Consider the following 17,961-nt stretch of genomic DNA (forward strand, 5'->3'; position numbering starts at 1 on the left):
TCATTTCCCCCTTCCCACTTCCTGCCCTAGCCTGCTTGTCTTATCAGGAGAAACTGATGGGAACTTCTAGCAGAGGCAGAGTCTTGGCTGGCCAATCACATTCAGAGAAGCTGGGGAAGGCCCTTTTTGGTAGTACTTTGAGTATCTTGGAGATGCTGAGGTGGGGGCTGCTTTCCCTAGGAAGATGAGACAGGGAGGAAGGGTGGAGTGGGTAAGGAGGCAGGTGAGGGAAGATAAAAGTTCTTTGGTGCCAGGCTGCTGTTATAAAACAGGTAAAAGAACCAAGAAATCTTTCTGCTTTGCCTAGTCTTGTCCCAGAAATGCTAGCCTCTTGCCAAAAGTGGCCGCCTGCCTGGGGTTTCCAGACTCAGTTCTTAGCTTATTTAGATACCAGACTCAAGACCTCAATTACTTCTCTTTTGTTTTATTCAAATTCCAGCTTTTCTCTACTGTGGGCCTGGAAAAAACATTTCCCTTCCCCACCCAGGTCCAGTAATACCCAAGAACCACCCCTATGCCCTCTGCATCCCATCTTCTTGCTAAAGCCTCAGCTTCCCACCAACCTCCTGTCCCTTCTCTCCTAATCCTATACCCTGTCCTCCCTTCTTACCCTCACCCCTCAACCCAAAACTCCTTCTCCTCCTATCCTTTTCAGGAAGCTGGGAACTGCCTAGGGTGGGGGAAAGCTGCTAAATTTAGTGGCCCTGACCTCTTGAAGAATTTCCCCACTTCTGGTCTGGGGATTTCAACCCTGAAGTCCTGCTTTGTATTTGAAATATAAACTGCGTCATAACCCAGTAATCAAGTCTTTATCTGGTTGTTGCAGGAGTGCCTGCAGCAGTCCTTTCCACTGTGCTACCTTCTATGGGGCAGGACTTCTCTCCTGGGACAGGGACTCACACCTTTGCTGGGCATCTTGTACTGCTGCAGGACTGTTGCAACAATCAGGAGGGACCATCAGCTCCAAGAGTAGAAACTAGTTAGTTCCCTTCTCAGGCTGACCAATCGGAGCTTCTCCCTCCTGTCCAGGATGGAACTTGAAGGCCCTTCCCTGGAATTTGACTTGTGGATACTCAGGAATTCTGACAGTTTCCTGGTGAGGTATAGGCTCAGGGCTGCACAGGGTACTCCACTTTTGTTAGGGTTCTTAATGTAGACACTGTGATATAATGGTTCAAGACCCTGGGTCCATTTTTGAAGGTGGCCACAACTCAGAGACATCTTGAACTTCTAGTACCAGAGGCCTTAGGGTCTCTCTCCCACCCTCGTCTGGACTTGTGCCCCAGAGCTTGGGGCAGCGATTGAGGTGCCATCGTCTTGTCACAGATCTCCATCAGCTGTCTGTCTGTCATACACTTTGTGGTCTCTCCTGGACCAGTCAGTCCAGAGACCTGAGAAGGCAAGAAATGAAGTCTTCCGGGTATGCAGCCATGCATCCATCTCTCCCCTTGGCTTCTTCACAGATAGGGCCAAGTCTCCTCAGCCACAACCTACCATGGCAGGGGCAACCCCAGGCTGAAAGTTAGCTTTGTCCCCAACCCACAAACTGGGCTGTCTCTAATTTAATTCTTTGGTGTCCTTTCTGGTGCTGGGGCCAGTCCCTAACTAAACGTAGACCCATTGCAGTCCCTGACCCTCAGCACTTTAGGAGATAGTGGGTCCAATGGGTGACAAGACAGAAAGGGATGACAGGGAACAGTGGCCCTTTGGTTCTTCTAGGGAGGTAGCAAGAACTGCTAGGTGGGTTGATGCCAGTTCTTTAAACTTGGGATCAGACTGGAGGAGGTGGAAGTTGGGGTATTAATCATAGGGAAAGACTTCCAACCGTCCAAGTCATTCCCCTGTGGCAGGCTGAGGGAGGCAGCTTCTAGGACTCTTCCCCTCCCCTCACAGCCTACTTCCACAACTCTGGACTTAAGATATTTTAGATCCACTCCCAGGAAAAGAAGATTCTAGTAAAGTCTTGGTTAGGAGGAAGGTGGTAGCAGAGAGCTGGGGTTGTGAGAACACATGAGTGGGGATAAAGTTAGGAGGAAGACCAGCCTTCCATGCAGGCTCCTCAGAGATGAGTGTGTATGGCGGTGGGGGCAGGTGTAGGGGGTGAAGCGCAGTCACTGATAGTAAGGAGGGCCTGACACTGATGAGGGACCCTCAGGTATAACAGGAAATTGGACATGGGAGGGCACTCTATTGAGAAGAGAGAGACCCTGCCAGTTAAGGACACAGCCAGCATGGAGAGGGGCTCCTAGCTCAAATGGCGGCAGCGACGGCAGAGTCAGGAGGGAAGCATGGTGGCTTCAGTTTAAATCTTTAATGCACCGGCTGGCTGGGCAGTGGCGGCGGGCGTGCGGCGCGGGAGGGCGCGACCCGAGCGTTGGGGTACGGGGCCCAAGCCACTTGACAGACAGCTCATCAGGCCCCGCAGAGGCTCCAGCTTCTGCTCCCGGGGGTGTGCCGAGCTGTGGGGCAACCCGACACTGGCATGAGGCTGAGCGGGGTCTCCCGGATTCCCCCCCAGATCTGTCCTCCAAGACTGAGCCTGGTCCACGCCCCGGGAGGGTCCGCGGCATCGCAGCCCCCTCACCTCCGCTCCCTCCGCCACATGCGCAGCCACGGGAAAAAGTAGAAGCAGCCCCAATAGATCCTGCAGAGAGAAGGCAAAGCCGGGCGGGGCGGGGCGAGGCTGACCCCACGGACTCCTCGGGTCTCTCCAAGGCCCCGCCCTGCCCTTAGAGGCGGTTCCCTTCACAGCCCACGCCCCTTTAGGGGCCCCACCCCCCATCCTCCCGCCCCCAGAGAACTCGCGCCCTCCCCCCACCCCGGAGCGGCTCCGTTTCTCCTCCGCAGAACCCCGCCTCCACTCACTCCTCCTCAGCCTCCAGCGCCACCTCGTATCTCCTCAATCCCGACATGTCTCGGGCTCCGAACGTCTCCTGGGGGGCGGAATGATGGGATCAAGTATTTCCCAATCCCCGGCCCCCTGCTCTGTCATTCTCAGGATCAGTCTGACATGTTCTCAGAGAACCTGAGGCAAGTGCCCCCGGGAAGACTCAATTGCCACATCGGGGTGGGGTGGAATTGAAAATTTTGGAGGCACTAGACATTATGGAATTAGGAGGTCGGTCGCCGCAGGGACCTGGGACATTTAGGGGGTCAGGGCGAAAGGCTTTGCGGTCATGGGGTTGAAATATCTGGGGGCCCCAGGTGAGGATTTTCAGGGGCTGGGGTCACCTGGAGGGGGGCTGAGGGGTCGGCGCAGCCTAAACTCCGCCCTCCCTGGCTCCACCCCGGAAACAGACCGTTACCGTTACGTCACAGGGACTCCAAGGCGCGCCGGGGGTGGGGTTTGCCTATTACCCGGAAGGGGCGGAGTTAGAGCGGTTCTTCAGAGGAGGCGGAGTCAAAATGTCACTAGGAGGTGGAGGCAGGGCCTTCCACTGAAAGGTGAAGTTGGGACTTCTTACTAAGATGCGAGGCACCGGGCTCTCTTTTATAAGGATGGAGTCAGATTTTGGAGTCCTACCCTGGGAGACCGAGATCTCAGTAATAGGCAGCAAGAAAAGAGCTGTGGGACGCTGTCCAGCGCTGTTGTCCCCAGTTCCTTGGCTTCTGCTCTGACGATTGCCTTTCTAGTCTGCCCCACTCTACTTGTATGACCCTGGGCTGAGGAGGAATAGGCCTCCAGGGAGGGCTCAGTCTAGACAGGCCAGGCTATGAAAATACTTCTTGGCTGAGTGGCCTTGGCCAAGTCACAACCCTTCCTATCTGAGCTGAGAACTGCCTTCTTGTGATTTGTGTTCTTACAGTCATTCAATCAACAAACATTTATTGAGTGTCTGCTACAGGCACAGCCCTGGCCAGTGTGGCTCGGGTGAAGCATTGGCCTGTACACCAAAAGGTGGTGGGTTTGATTCTCTGTCAGGGCACATACTCAGGTTGCGGGTTTGATCCACTGTTGGGGCACATGAGGGAGACAACCTATTGATGTTTTCTCTCACACTGATGTTCCTCTCCCTCCCTCCCTCTGAAATAAATTTTTTTAAAGAAGGAAGAAGACAGGTACAGTCTATACCCTCAGAGGGCTTATCATCTGGGTTGGAGGTGGAGGGGATTGACAGAGACAATAAGATAATTACAGAAAACCTGGAAGACTGGCTAGGAGCAGTAGAGGGTGCTGTGAGAGAGCCCAGAACGAGCAATTACCCGAGAGTGGGAGGTTGGAAATAGCTGCCCCAGATGGTCTTTGGAGGGAAGATGGGAGCTTTGTGGCTGGACTGTAGGGGAGAGAGTGACTAGAAATGAGTGAAATGAAAGTTCCCTCAGGTTGAAGTGTGGAAAAAGGATACATCTACTCTCTCCTCACATCTCACCCTTTCTCTCTCTCATATCTGTCTTGCCTGGCCTGGGCTACAGACAGGAGACTGACAGATCTGTGCGTGCCAGTTGGGCTTTACTGGAAGCATTACAGTCTGGTTGTGGAGAAGCTGTGCTCCTGTCATACTCACCCTGTCACACACTCACACTCACACTCACACTCACGGCTCTGCCCAGGCTGGATCAGGTCTGGTGCAGAGGAGCTGAAGATCTGGCTCTCTCTTTTGGTCCTTGGTTCCCCAGGGAAGTAGTGATTCACAACCCTTCACTTAGACACAGGGCTTCCTCTGGAGCTCTCATGGGCTAACTGCTGTGGCACTTTGTTCTGGGGGAGGAAGAAAGGACAAGGTCATGGGGCTGGGATCTTGGGCAGGGACTCAGAGGGAGGAGACAGGGCTGGGGAGGGCGGGCTTGCTTTGGCAGTGTTCTTCTGCAGCCTCCAGATGATGTGGTTCACCCAGGGCTATGCTGGGGCTGTGCAGAGCTGGCGATCCCTCAGTGTGATGAACCTGAGTCAGAAATCAGAGGTCAGAGAGAATAGAGCAGCTCTGGAACTCAGCTTCCTGGAAGGTCTGGATCTGTAGGGCAGAAACTGAGGACCAAATCTAGGAACCTGTTTCAGGTGCTTCCTGTGGGAAGAGGCTCAGCAAGAAGGGACATAAGATGATGAGCAGAGGCCCCGGTGATGAAAGAGGTGATTAGGAGAGGAGGAGATAGCTTACTCTCCACCCCCCACTCACAGGACAACAGTACCTTGCAGCCATTCTCCAGGAGGAGATAGGAACGAAAGGCACCGAAAATGTCCTCAGGAATTGGGTGTTGGTTCATTAAGAGACAATGTCCTCAGAGTTGCTGGCATCACTCAGAACTGGAGGTGGGTGGGTGTTAGTGTTAGGGCTTGAGAGACTATAAGGTGGGACGCTCACAGCCCTGACTAAATTCAGAATACCTGTGTCCAGTGCCATAGCTTTAGTGTTCCTCTCTCCCCTACCCAGGCACGCTGTTCTCTCTTCCTCTGGACACCAAGCTAGAGGGGACAGAGCTTCTAGTGAGAAGGACAGACAGAAGCCCCTGGACCCATTCAGGTACTGACACATATAGGAACACCTGGGGCACAGGCACATCTATATCACATAGGTACATATATAGGACACAGGTATAACCACACTACGCAAGCCCATGTATAGGTTGTATAAGAATGCACACAATGCACAGGTACCCACAGTACGTAGAGGCACACAGTCACAAGGGCACACCCATTTGGTACATATGTACTCTCAGGTTCATGCACACACTTGGGCCTGGCTGTGGAACTCACAGACCCCTTCACAGACTCCCAGATCCCTGCTGTGCCCCTTATCACCTTACCTTCTGTCCTTTGCAGGGGAGACCAAGAAATGAGTAGGCTGAGGAGAGGAGTGGTGCTGTGCAGGAGGCCACGGAGGATGGATAGAGATGGGCAAATGTGCAGAATCTTTGGAAGTAGCTGCTCTTGATTTATATCCTTCATGAAAAACAAATTGTAGGTATAGCACTCCTGAGTTTTGTGAGTCATTCTAGTGAATTATTGAATCTGAGAAGGCTTGTGGGAATCCTGTGGACTCATAGCCAGTTGGTCAGAAATGCAGGTGGTGGCCTGCAGACACCACTTGTGGCTGGCATCCCAAGTGGGGGCAGGCATGTCGAGGATTTTAAATATGTTTTTATTGATTTGAGAGAGGGGGGAAGAGAGAGGAAGAGAGAGGGGGAACATCGCTGAGAGAGAAATATGGATCGGCTGCCTCCTGCACACCCCCTGGGTTAGGCCCTCAACCCAGGCATCTGCCCTGACCAGGAATCAATTGGCGACCTCTCACTACATGGGACCACCCTCAACCAGTTGAGCCACACTGGTCAGGGCATGGACCGTGTTCTTAAACCTGTGGAGTCTGACTAACTCTGCATGGATAGTGTCTGAATTGAATTGCAGTCCATGAGATGGTAGCAGAGTACCTTTCTGCTGGATATTTTCCCTACTGTCTCCCTCTATCTGGAAGAACCGTTTTTTTTCCTTTTCATAACTCCTCAGTAGCCTCTCCATCCCCATTTCCAATTCTTTGTCTTTAGCTCTGAGAATCTTAGTAATCAGCAGTTTGGACAAGGGAAGTGTTGGGGGTTTGCCCTGTTACCCTTAGGGGAAGGCTTATAGTGGTGTCTCCTTGGAGGTGTTTGAACCATCAGTATCAAGGATGAGGTCAGGGCTTGTTTCGGGATTAGAGGTCAGAGTAAGGAGAGCCTCCTTCCCTCCCAGGTTTCTCGTCACCCTCAGCTCCTCTCTGTGGTACTAAGATGCCTGGGGGTAGAAGGAGTGGGAAAGATGGTACCCAGCTGGTCCCCCAGATTTCCTGAGGACAATACAAGTAGCAGAGTAAGGCTGTAGAAAGTCCCCTACCAGGTTCCCCAGGTCTCCTTAGGCCCACTACAGTGTCTACTCATCCATCATCTGAGACCTGCCCCTCCCTTGGACAAGCAGAATTAAAGAGAAAGTTCTTTGGAAGCAGGTCCAGCTCCCCTATCCCACATCTTGGATTCTAGGGCTTTACCCTCCTGGCCCAGCCAGCTCTGTCCCGTCTCTTTATTGACCCATTTTCCTATGCCCAAAGCTGAGTCAGAGGAATAACTTGAGGGGAGCCTGGCCTAGAGCACCCCCTCTTACCATGCTTTCCCTATCCTGGGAATTGAGAGGGGATTTCTGAGGAGAGCGCTGGTCAGCTCACAGACAAAGAACCTAGAAATGAGGAAGGGCAACAAGCACTTTTCCCACCTGATGAGACCCAAGAGACAGAGTCCAGAAGGGGAGACCTCTCCTGAAAGACTAATTGTGGAGTGCTATTCTGTTTCCCACTCCCAGCCCTAGAGCATATGATGTGACAGACTTATGGAGGGCCCAAGTTTTCCACCTTATTTGTCCATCCATCCATGTGTCCATATGTTCACACATTTTTGTCTTTTTCTCAGTCCATTCTTTCTTCTTTCATCTATTCATGTCTTCATCTCCATTTATTTATCCATATGTTCAACTGTCCATCTATTTTTTAAAATTTTTATTTATTGACTTTTAGAAAGAGAGGAAGGGGGAGAGAAAAAGACAGAGAGAGATAAACGTGGATGTGAGAGAGACACATGGATTGGTTGCTTCCTGCACGTGGAATGAACCCGCAACCCTTACTATCCCCATTTTACAGATGAGGAACCTAAAACCCTGAAAGGTTAATTTTCCCAGCTTATAAATGGCAGAACATTGGCAATTGAGGCAAAACTCTGATGTACTACTTATATATAGTAGTCCCCCTTTATCCATGGTTTCTCTTTCCACAGCCCAAAAATATTAAATGGAAAATTCCAGAAATAAACAATTCATAAGTATGAAATTGCTTGCTGTTCTGATTAATGTGATGAAATCTTGTACCTGTCCCACTCCATCCCACCTGGGACAGGAATCATCCCTTTGTCCAGTGTATTTACACTATATATGCTACCTGCCTGTTAGTCACTTAGTAGCTATCTTGGTTATCAGATCAACTGTCACAGTATCACCTTATTTGTGTTCAAGTAACTCTTATTTTACTTACTAATGGCCCCAAAGTATAACAATAGTAATACTGGCAATTTAAACATGCTAAGAAGAAAACTTTATGTGCTTCCTTTAAGTGAAAAGATGAAAATTCTCAACTTAATAAGGAAATAAAAATTGTATGCTGCCCGGCCGGGCGTGGCTCAGCAGTTGAGCATCGACCTAGGATCCAGGCGATCAGGGTTCGATTCCCGGTCAGGGCACATACCCCGGTTGTGGGCCCGATCAATGACTCTCTTATCATTGCTGTTTCTATCTCTCTCTCTCTCCTTTCCTCTCTCTGAAATCAATAAAGATATATTTTTTAAAAAATTGTATACTAAGGTTGCTAAGATCTATGGTAAAAAAAAAATATATATATATATATATATACACAGATATATATCTCAGTGGAATTATGAAGAAAGAAAAAAATTTGTGTTAGTTTGCTGAAGGGTCACAGAGAGAGAGCATTCACATAACTTTTATTAGAGTATTTGTTATAAGCTATTGTTGTTAATCTCTTACTGACTCCGATTTATAAATTAAACTTTATTATAGGTGTTATGTATATAGGAAAAAACAGTATATGTAGGTTTTAGTACTATCCGCAGTTTCAAGCATCCACTGGGGTTCTTGCAGATAAAGGGAGATTACTGTATGACTGCCCATGTATCCATCCATCCATCCATCCATCCATCCATCCATCCATCCATCCATTATTCATCCATCCATACATTTCATTCATTTATTTATCTGACCTTCTTTCAATGCTAAGACACCAAAGGCAGTAAACCTTATCTCATTTGCAACTCTAATTCTGAGGCTGGGTTTAGATCATGGGTTGGCAAACTTTTTCTGTAAAGGCCTAGATAGTAAATATTTGAGGTTTCACTGGCTATACTGTCTCTGAAGAGACTACTGAGCTTTGCTGTTGTAGCCCCAAAGCAGCCATATATAATATGTAAATGAACAGGCATAGCTGTATTCCAATAAAACTTTATTTAAAAACAGGTCGCAGGTAGGCTGGATTTGGCCCATGGGCCATAGTTTGCCAGTCTCTGGTCTGGATCAGTATTGTTGTTGGGAACATGAGTAGGGAATGAGAACATGTATGCCTTGCATTTGCCATTACTAATGCAGTGGAAACAACAGGATTTAAAAAAAATGTTTTTATTGATTTCAGAGAGAGGAAGGGAGAGGGAGAAAGAGATAGAAACATCAATTATGAGAGAAAGTCATTGATTGGCTGCCTCCTGCAGGCTCTCTACTGGGGATTGAACCCTGCCCAGGAATCAAACCTGGATCCCCTGGTCCATGGGTCAATGCTCAACCACTGAGTCACACCAGCCACAACAGAATTTTTATACTCAAACTCTTATGTTTGAATCTGGCTTTATAATCTGGGAACGATGAGGGAACAGGTGACAGTTTCCTCATCTGTAAAATGGGAATAATATATATCTTGTGAGACAAGATACATGTGTCTGACCCACAATGGGCACTTAGTGAAGGTTAAGGTCCATTCTCTTTTCTCATTAATCACCTAGCATGTATTATCAGTATCAGAAGGCTTCTTTCTTTTTAGGGTGTCCTGGAATGCAGTGAGGACAGTTCAGTCTGGTTTGCTGAGTTCAGGAGTCCAGCTTCTAAGAATGAGCTTTCATACAAGTTATAGAGATTAAGCTCTTGCAAACTCCAAATTTCTCTTTTTAATAGCTCTACCATAACTCTTATCTGACTAGATAACCACGTTAGTGTCCAGGAGAACAAAGGGCTCTCCAGTCAACAAGAGAGCCCCACCTAAGGGTGACCATTAGACCTAGAAACAGTTTGGCCACCCTTTTATTAAGTCCACCACTCAGGATATCACCCTGATCTTCAGGTGGCTTTTCAACTTATTTTTCCCAAACAGATATTCCTTTCTAGGAGAAAAGATTTTGTCCACATGTGAGTGCATGTCGATGTGCCCATGTCTGTGTGTAATTGTGTATGTGTGTCTGTATGTGTCCTTGTGTCTGTATTGCGATTATATACTTAAATATCTGTGCTGTGTCCTTTATGTATGTAAGTGATTGTATAATTGATTATCTGACCATGTATATGTGTATGAGTACGGACGTATGTAGGCAGATTAAGGTGTTGGCACTCGTGTGTGTGTGTGTGTGTGTGTGTGTGTGTGTGTGTGTTCTAGCTGTTTGTTCAGTCTATCACTTTGTGGCTCTCAACCTCACAAGGCCTGCAGGGGGCATCCAGTGCATAGGAAAAAAAGGATATGGGGCTCCCTCAACCTTGTGGGGCCTGCAGAGGGCGTCTACTGTGTAGAGAAAAGAGGATGTGTGGCTCCTGGGCTGTGGAAGGGGGCTCTGGCCTGAGGAGTCTGGATTGTCTTATTCCAGGGGGGCTGGAAATGAGCAACAAACCAGATGAATCAGCTCTTGAAAGTCCCTGATCCTGGGAAGAGGTCTGCTTCACAGCCTTTCCTTCTCCAAAACTTCTGTCTATATTGAGGTTTCTGGCCCAGCCAGAGGGGCAGACCTTGGCCCTTCAGTCCCACAGTGTGGGTAGAACATTGCGCAGCACTTCTGGAAGCGACGGGACATCAGAATGAGAGGAAGTCTTGAGCAATAGCACACCCCCCTTCCCTGCCTCCTACCCCCTAGAACTTGAAGTAAAACCACTGCCAGGGTTTCCTGAACAACCCCCTCCTTTACTTCCTGCAATTTGGGCTGCTCTGGATTCCAAGGTTCCTGGGTCTGGACTGAGCTTGCTTGGGAGAAGTGCAGGAGACAAGGGCCCTTGAACCTAAAGCAGAAGGTGACCTATGTGGCTGAAAATGAGGAACTTTGGGAGCCCAGAGGGAAGGCAGGAGAGGCTTTATGGAGGAGGGAGCTCTGCAGAGCTGTGAAGATGAGTGAGGCAGGAAGGAGGACATTCCAGGTAGAATGAACAGAAAGCAAAGGCTCAGAGGAAGGACAGGGATTTGTGATTAATCTCGGTGTGGGTGAGGCAGGGAAGGATAATTGGTGAAAGAGGCTATGTGTATGGGGGTAATCCCCAGGGTACTTGGGGCACCTTCTGGTGATGCCATGCCTAGTGGTCAAAGTTAATGGAAGACTCCTGTAACCTTTATCATGCAGGACTGTGGGGAGCCGCTGTGGCCCCAGGCACAGTGCCTGGGTGAGCTGCTGATGTGCTCCCCTGCTCCCAGGGAGATGTGGGTGAGCTGCTGTGGCCCCAGGCACAGAGGAGCTGCCTGGGTGAGCTGCAGATGTGCTCTTCTGCTCCCTGACTCAGACCTTGAGGCACCAAGGCAATACTAATTTAGCTTGCGGCCTTAAGTTCCAGAAAAGCTTATCAGGATGTTGGTCCTGGCCTGAAGGGTTAAAGGACAGTTAAGCCACTACCAAGCCAAGGACTCAATCCTCCCCAAAAGTTCCCATTAGAAGCCGAAACAAAGATAGGCACCAACGTCAGAGCTCCTGCAAGAGGCAGGGTGTTTACTCTGAGACAGCATTCAAGGGCCTTGAAGGAACTACTCAAGGGGTAGGAATGCAGAGCGGGGTGCTATTCAGCAAAATTAACAGTGTCTGTATAAATTGAGCTGGGAAAATAAACTCGGGGCTGGCAGCTGGCAACAGGCATGAGCTGCAGCCCTCCCGATCCCATCTTTTTTGTGTCTGTCTTTTCTTCATCCTCCCCCCTTCCTCAGGACCGTTTGACTCTGCCGGCGGGCTCCGGCAAGTGGCGCCTGAACAGGGACCTGAGAGTAAGGATCCAGTGAAGGACGTCACGGAGGGACGCATCTGAGAACAAAAGTAAAAGGTTGGTGCGCGACGAATTGTAGTTGATTTCCAGTCAGGAGTAAAAAATCATGGGACAGGGAAATAGTAAAGAAATGTTTGTTCAGGTGTTGAAAAGTATGCTTAAGCCAGGGGAAATAAGGTCACGAGTGCACAAATATTTAAGTTTCTAAGCTTTGTAGAGGAGATCTGCCCCTGGTTCCCTAAAGAGGGCACAGTTAACAGGGAAACGTGGCAGCGGGCTGGAAAACAGCTGCAGGCGCATTATTTGCTCCATGGGCCCTCAGAGGTGCTGGTAGAAACATTTTCCCTCTGGACCCTGATTAGGGACTGTCTAGATCTTGACCCAGAAAGCAAGTGGTGGGAGAGAGCCACAGAGGACGGCAGTCCCGGGACTGTGGCTCCAAAAGATAGAGAGAAGCCTCTGCCTGAGAATCCTTGTCCCCCGGCCTTAGAGGCTTTAGCACAGGTTGATGGGGGCAGTGAGGACGGCGATGAGCTCCGTCCGAGGAACAAGGCAGACTTAGAGGACGCCGCAGCTCGATACCGCAAGGAGGATGAATGGCTCATGGTTATGGAGGAATAGCCCAAGGAGGAAGGGCCTGGAGGACGGCTAGGACATTTAGAGCCGATAATGCTAGGGTTACAAGAATGGATGCAAAAATTGCATAGCCGTCTACAAGGAGGCATCCTAAGAAAACACCGCAGGAAACATCAGAGTAAAACTGTCTTTTTAGAGCAGTAAAGTGGTAAAGAGGAGAGGGCGACTGGAAATATACGGCATAGCTTGTGACAATCAAGGACGTTGTCGTAGAACAGCATGTGCTGATCTCTAATCATACCAGTTTCTAGGCAGCTGGTTCACCCAGGTAAGCAAGGGCTGAACAGCAAGTTGAGAAATGGACTTTTTCACTTCTCCTCCCCAGTAATGACCCCTTGTTTATTGTGATTTATTTCCTACTTCTGAGTTGACTTTCCCTGGAAAGGAGACTGCTTAATGTGCAAAGCTTTGCTGAAGAGTAGGGTGCATGTAAGATGCTGAGTTCTGGGCTGCACTCACACCAAGGTCTGCTATTGTAGAGCCAAGACTGATAGCTTTATCTATAGAAAGCAAATTATGGATATTTTTTTTTTAAAAAAAGATTGTCATTTGATATATTAATGCCAATAGTTTCATTCAACAACATGTAATCTAAGGTGACAGCACTTTTGACAAGCCAAGTCTCGGTCTACCTATGCCCTCGTGTGGTGGGAAGATCCGCTCACGGGGCAGTGGCATGGTCCAGACCCAGCACTCATTTGGGGGCGAGGGCATGTTTGTGTTTTCCCACAGGATGCCGAGGCGGCGCGGTGGCTCCCGGAGAGGCTGGTGCGGTTCGTGGGGAACCAGGCGACTGACCGACGGGATGCAGCTAGATGCAGACTTAGATTTGTTGGTATTGCACCAACCTGCGTTTGTAATGCTTCTGGTTAAGATGCAAGGACACTGGTATACTAATGAAGGACTTGAAGTGTTGCAAGAGTTAAATGAACTGTTGGAGAGACCTAAAAGATTCTTGGGACTGTTGATAGCCGGTATTGCTGCTTTAGTTTCTATTATTGCTACTGCTGTTATTGCTGTTATTGCTCTTACTCAAGAAATACATACAGCGAGTTTTGTTAATGGGTTAGCAAAAAATGTATCTAATGCTTTGGGAGCTTAAGAAAGAATTGATAAGAAATTAGAGGATAGAGTTAAAAACCATCTTATGAGGACATGGTTGGTGGGCAAGGAGGGACGCCTCCTGCCACGATCATCTTCTTGGCCATATTAGTGCTCTTGATGAGCCAAGCTCCTGCGGCACGGGCCAAAGTATATTGGGCTTATGTGCCTGATCCCCCGATGCTCCATGCTGCGGAATGGGGCCTTAGGCCCATTCCTGTTTATACCAACTACACATGGGGGCTTGGGGTGCTCAGCAGTGACCACATAGCTGCCTTCGGTCAGTCCAATTTCAGCTTTGTAGGGATTACTGGAGAGCTGCCCATTTGTCTCTCTGCCATCACTGAGGCCACAGGGTGTGTCACCCTTGACACAACCACGCACCAGACATGGACACCTCAGTGGTACCTTGATGTGACTATTAATAACTCCACCTACAGAATAAGAGCAGGAAATTACACCCGGTGGAGAGTAACTCTCATGGGACTACAAAACAATGGGGCTCCGAAACAGGACATTGGGGAAGCCCCTGATGTCCCTCTGTGTGAGCCGGACACTAAAAACCATACCAGGGGGCCTGTATGGGCTGCCTGCAGGGAGGACAAGGCCACGGTGTGGAGCATACCCGGGGTCAATGAGACCTTGCAGGACTGGAGCCCCTACAAGGCCAACCTTACTGAGCTTGGATCCACTCATTGGTGGACTGTTGAGGGCCTTTGAACAATCCCCGGGGGAAGGCCACAGACACAGCTGTGGAGGTTGGCTGCAGCCATGGGACCTAATATGTCCATAACAAATGACGATCGAGGCCACATCCAGGTTGGCAGACTCTCAGCTGAGCGGTATCAATGGGCTCAGGCCTGTGTGCCACACCCTTGGGGGCTTGTCGTCGGGACTGTAAAAATTACCAAAAGTGATTGGGGGTATAATGTGACCTGTAACAGCTGTACTCTTGCAAACTGTCTAATGGGGGTGGCCTCGGGTACTCAGGTCTTAGTGGTGCAACAGCGCGCCTTGATGATGTCGCCTGTCAGTGTGTCAGGCCCGTGGTGTCATGGTGAGGGGCTCCAACTGTGGGGAGAGGTGGAGCATGCTTTAGCGCCACGGAGGCGCTGATTCATCGGTCTCCTGGTAGTGGGCATTGCCGCCCTAGTCTCCCTCATTGCCACGGCTGCCACCGCTGCTGTGGCCCTCACAAAAGAGGTGCAGACGGCCCGTGCAGTCAACCAACTGTCTAAAAACGTGAGCACGGCCTTAGGAACTCAGGAGGCCATTGATATCAAGTTAAATGACAGAATTAACGCCTTATTTGATGTAGTTAATTATCTAAGGGATGAGGTGCAGGCATTAAAAATGAGAACTTCCTTTACCTGCCGTGCTAGATAGAGATGGATCTGTGTCACACAGAAGGAATATAACAAATCTGAGCACCCCTGGGGAAAAAATCCAACGCCATCTCCTAGGGGTTTGGCATGATAGCAATGTGTCCTTAGATATCGAGAGTTTACGCAAAGAGATCTTAGATATTTGTAATGCTCCACAGCTAGATGAAGACTTAGAACATCATTAACAAAATCCTTAGCATAGTGCCATCCATGGGAAGTGTTACACATTTAGCTATAGGACTGGCTTGCTTGGCTTTCTTTATCCTTACAATAATGTTATGTTTACCCCTCTTCCTAAAATTGGGTATAAAAGGAATTAAAGAAATTCACCGTGATCTCCACATGCTGCGCCTGCAGGCAATAGATAATGGTGTCTCAAGGTAATAAATAGGGGGGAGATGTGGGGAGCCACTGTGGCCCCAGGCACGGAGGAGCTGCCTGGGTGAGCTGCTGATGTGCTCCCCTGCTCCCAGGGAGATGTGGGTGAGCTGCTGTGGCCCCAGGCACAGAGGAGCTGCCTGGGTGAGCTGCAGAAGTGCTCCCCTGTTCCCTGACTCAGACCTTGAGGCACCAAGGCAATACTAATTTAGCTTGCGGCCTTAAGTTCCAGAAAAGCTTATCAGGATGTTGGTCCTGGCCTGAAGGGTTAAAGGACAGTTAAGCCACTACCAAGCCAAGGACTCAGTCCTCCCCAAAAGTTCCCATTAGAAGCCGAAACAAAGATAGGCACCAACGTCAGAGCTCCTGCAAGAGGCAGGGTGTTTACTCTGAGACAGCATTCAAGGGCCTTGAAGGAACTACTCAAGGGGTAGGAATGCAGAGCGGGGTGCTATTCAGCAAAATTAACAGTGTCTGTATAAATTGAGCTGGGAAAATAAACTCGGGGCTGGCAGCTGGCAACAGGCATGAGCTGCAGCCCTCCCGATCCCATCTTTTTTGTGTCTGTCTTTTCTTCATCTTCCCCCCTTCCTCAGGACCGTTTGACTCTGCCGGCGGGCTCCGGCACAGGGCCATTAGGGGCTAGTATCCTTTGGGTGTGAAGGTTTGGGTTCCTTAGCAGGCATAGAGTGTCAACCAGCTGAAGTGCCAGTTGGCAGTAAAGGGAATGAGTCATAGAGGAAGTGTGGTAAACAGAATTCTGAAATCCCTGCCCCCTGGTGTGCATGCCTTGTATAATCTTGCTTTGAGGGGATTTTTTGACCTTCGACCTTTGAATATGATGGAATTAGATTATTACCTATGGCAAAATAAAGGGATTTTGCAGGTGTAATTAAGGTCTTTTAACCAGTTGACTTCAAGTTAGTCAAAAGGGAGATTACCCTGAGTGGGCCTGACCTAAACAGGAGAGCCCTTTTAAAAAGTGTCCAGAGATAAGAAATAAGAAGCAAACTGCCATGCTCTGGAGAGGGCATGGAGCAGGTAGTGTGAGGCAGCTCTAGGATCTCAAGGCTTCAGTCCCACAACCACAACTGCCAACATCCAGTGAGTTGGGAAGAGGACTCTGAGCCTGAGATGAGATTGTAGCCCTGGCTGATACCTGGGTTCAGCCTGGTGAGACCCTGACCAGAGGATCCAGTCAACATGTACCTGGACTCTTGACCCACAGAAACTGTGAGATGATGAATTTGGATTGTTTGAAGCTGCTAAATTTGTGGCAGTTTGTTACACAGCAATATAAAACAGATATAAAAACAAAGTAATGAATGCTAGTTAAGCCCCAGGACCAGTTTCAGAACTATTAATTACAGCTTTTATTCACACTTCTTTCCGGGTTGTGAAATGTCACTCTTTCTTTAACTGACTCCCATTTTTTTTCATTCTCCTTTATTCCATTCTTGAATATAGGTTGTTGTGGTGACATTACTGCTACTCAGCAAGACTGTGCTTTACTTTTCCTCCTGGCAGTCACCCACTTGAAGTTAGGCATGGCTGTATGACCTACTTTGGCAATTAACTGTGTGCACAAATGGTATGTGTCATTTGTGGGTAGAAGCATTTAAGCAAGTGTTCTTGCTGTTTTCCCTGGCTGGAGCCATCATGAAAACATGTGTTGAGATGAAGGAACATGCCAAAAGACCAAGGCAGCCTGGAATGTTGAACCACCACATGGAATACAGCTGCACTAAAGGCCTGCCTACACCCACAGCAGACTTGGTATGCATGGGGAATATAATTTTGTTGTGTTAAACCACTCAGACTTTGGTGTCATTTATTATTGCATATAACCCAGTCTATCTTGACCAATTAGGTGTGTTGGTAGTGGTTTTCAGGTGTTGTAGAGAGATGAGATTATAACAAAACTAGGAAATGAATAGATGGCAGCCTGAGATCTTGGATTTAGAAATGGATTTTGCTATGGACTGAATTTTGTCTCCCCAGAATTCATAAGTTGAAGCCCTAACCCTCAATGTGACTATATCCAGAGATAGACTTTTTAGGAAATAATTTAGGTTAAATGAGGTCATAAGGGTAGGTCCTAATCTGATACGACTGTGGTCTTATAAGAATAGGAAGAGACAGAGATGTCTCTGCCATATGAGGACACAGTAAGAAGGCAGACATCTGCACATCAGGAAGAGGACTTTCACCAGAAGCCAGTCATATTGGCACCTTGATCTTGAACTTCTAACCTTCAGAACTGGAGAAAATAAATTTCTGTTGTTTAAGCCACCCAGTCTATGGTATTTTATTATGGCAGCCCAGACTGACTAAGGCAGATATATTACTTGCTAAAGGCTCTGATTCGTCTCTTTTGGGAGGGGTGAATTTTTTTGGTTATATAAGCAAAAGTGATATTTGTTAGGTGATATCCTTAAAATTTTAAGAAGTCTAGGGTTTGGGAAGAAGGATGTATGTTGATGTAGGATAGCCATAGGGTGGACTATAGAGATGTTTATTATTTTTTTCACTGCCCACAACCTTAACCCCTTTCTATGGTTTGAGGAATTTCCATCATAAACCCCTCCCCAGGGTCACGTACTAATTTTCCTAGCCCCCTTTGCAATTAGAACATGGGCACATGACTTGGCTTATCCAATCAGAAACATCTTTCAAGGGCTGTGAATAGGAAGCTTGTAGTGATACAAAGGAGCAGACTAGTAGAAA

General features: G+C 48.5%; 1 protein-coding gene across 2 annotated transcripts; it reads right to left on the reverse strand.

The window, feature by feature from the left end:
* Window positions 1-2,302: 2,302 nt before the first annotated feature.
* Window positions 2,303-3,107, reverse strand: LOC148091844 (uncharacterized). 2 transcript variants are annotated; one of them, XM_087823202.1, is made up of 3 exons: window positions 2,866-3,107; window positions 2,585-2,644; window positions 2,303-2,459 (listed from the first exon to the last, which is right to left on the reverse strand). In XM_087823202.1, exons 1-3 carry the CDS (start codon window positions 2,910-2,912, stop codon window positions 2,303-2,305), a joined length of 264 nt encoding a protein of 87 aa, XP_087679328.1. In that variant the 5' UTR covers window positions 2,913-3,107. The 2 variants fall into 2 exon arrangements, 1 of the variants encoding a protein (XP_087679328.1); XR_015715443.1 differs by having other exon boundaries at window positions 2,438-2,459; window positions 2,585-2,708; window positions 2,866-2,934.
* Window positions 3,108-17,961: the final 14,854 nt, after the last annotated feature.

Source organism: Miniopterus natalensis, chromosome 12 (assembly GCF_054644295.1).
Source record: "Miniopterus natalensis isolate mMinNat1 chromosome 12, mMinNat1.hap1, whole genome shotgun sequence".
NCBI classification, from domain to species: Eukaryota; Metazoa; Chordata; class Mammalia; order Chiroptera; family Miniopteridae; genus Miniopterus; species Miniopterus natalensis.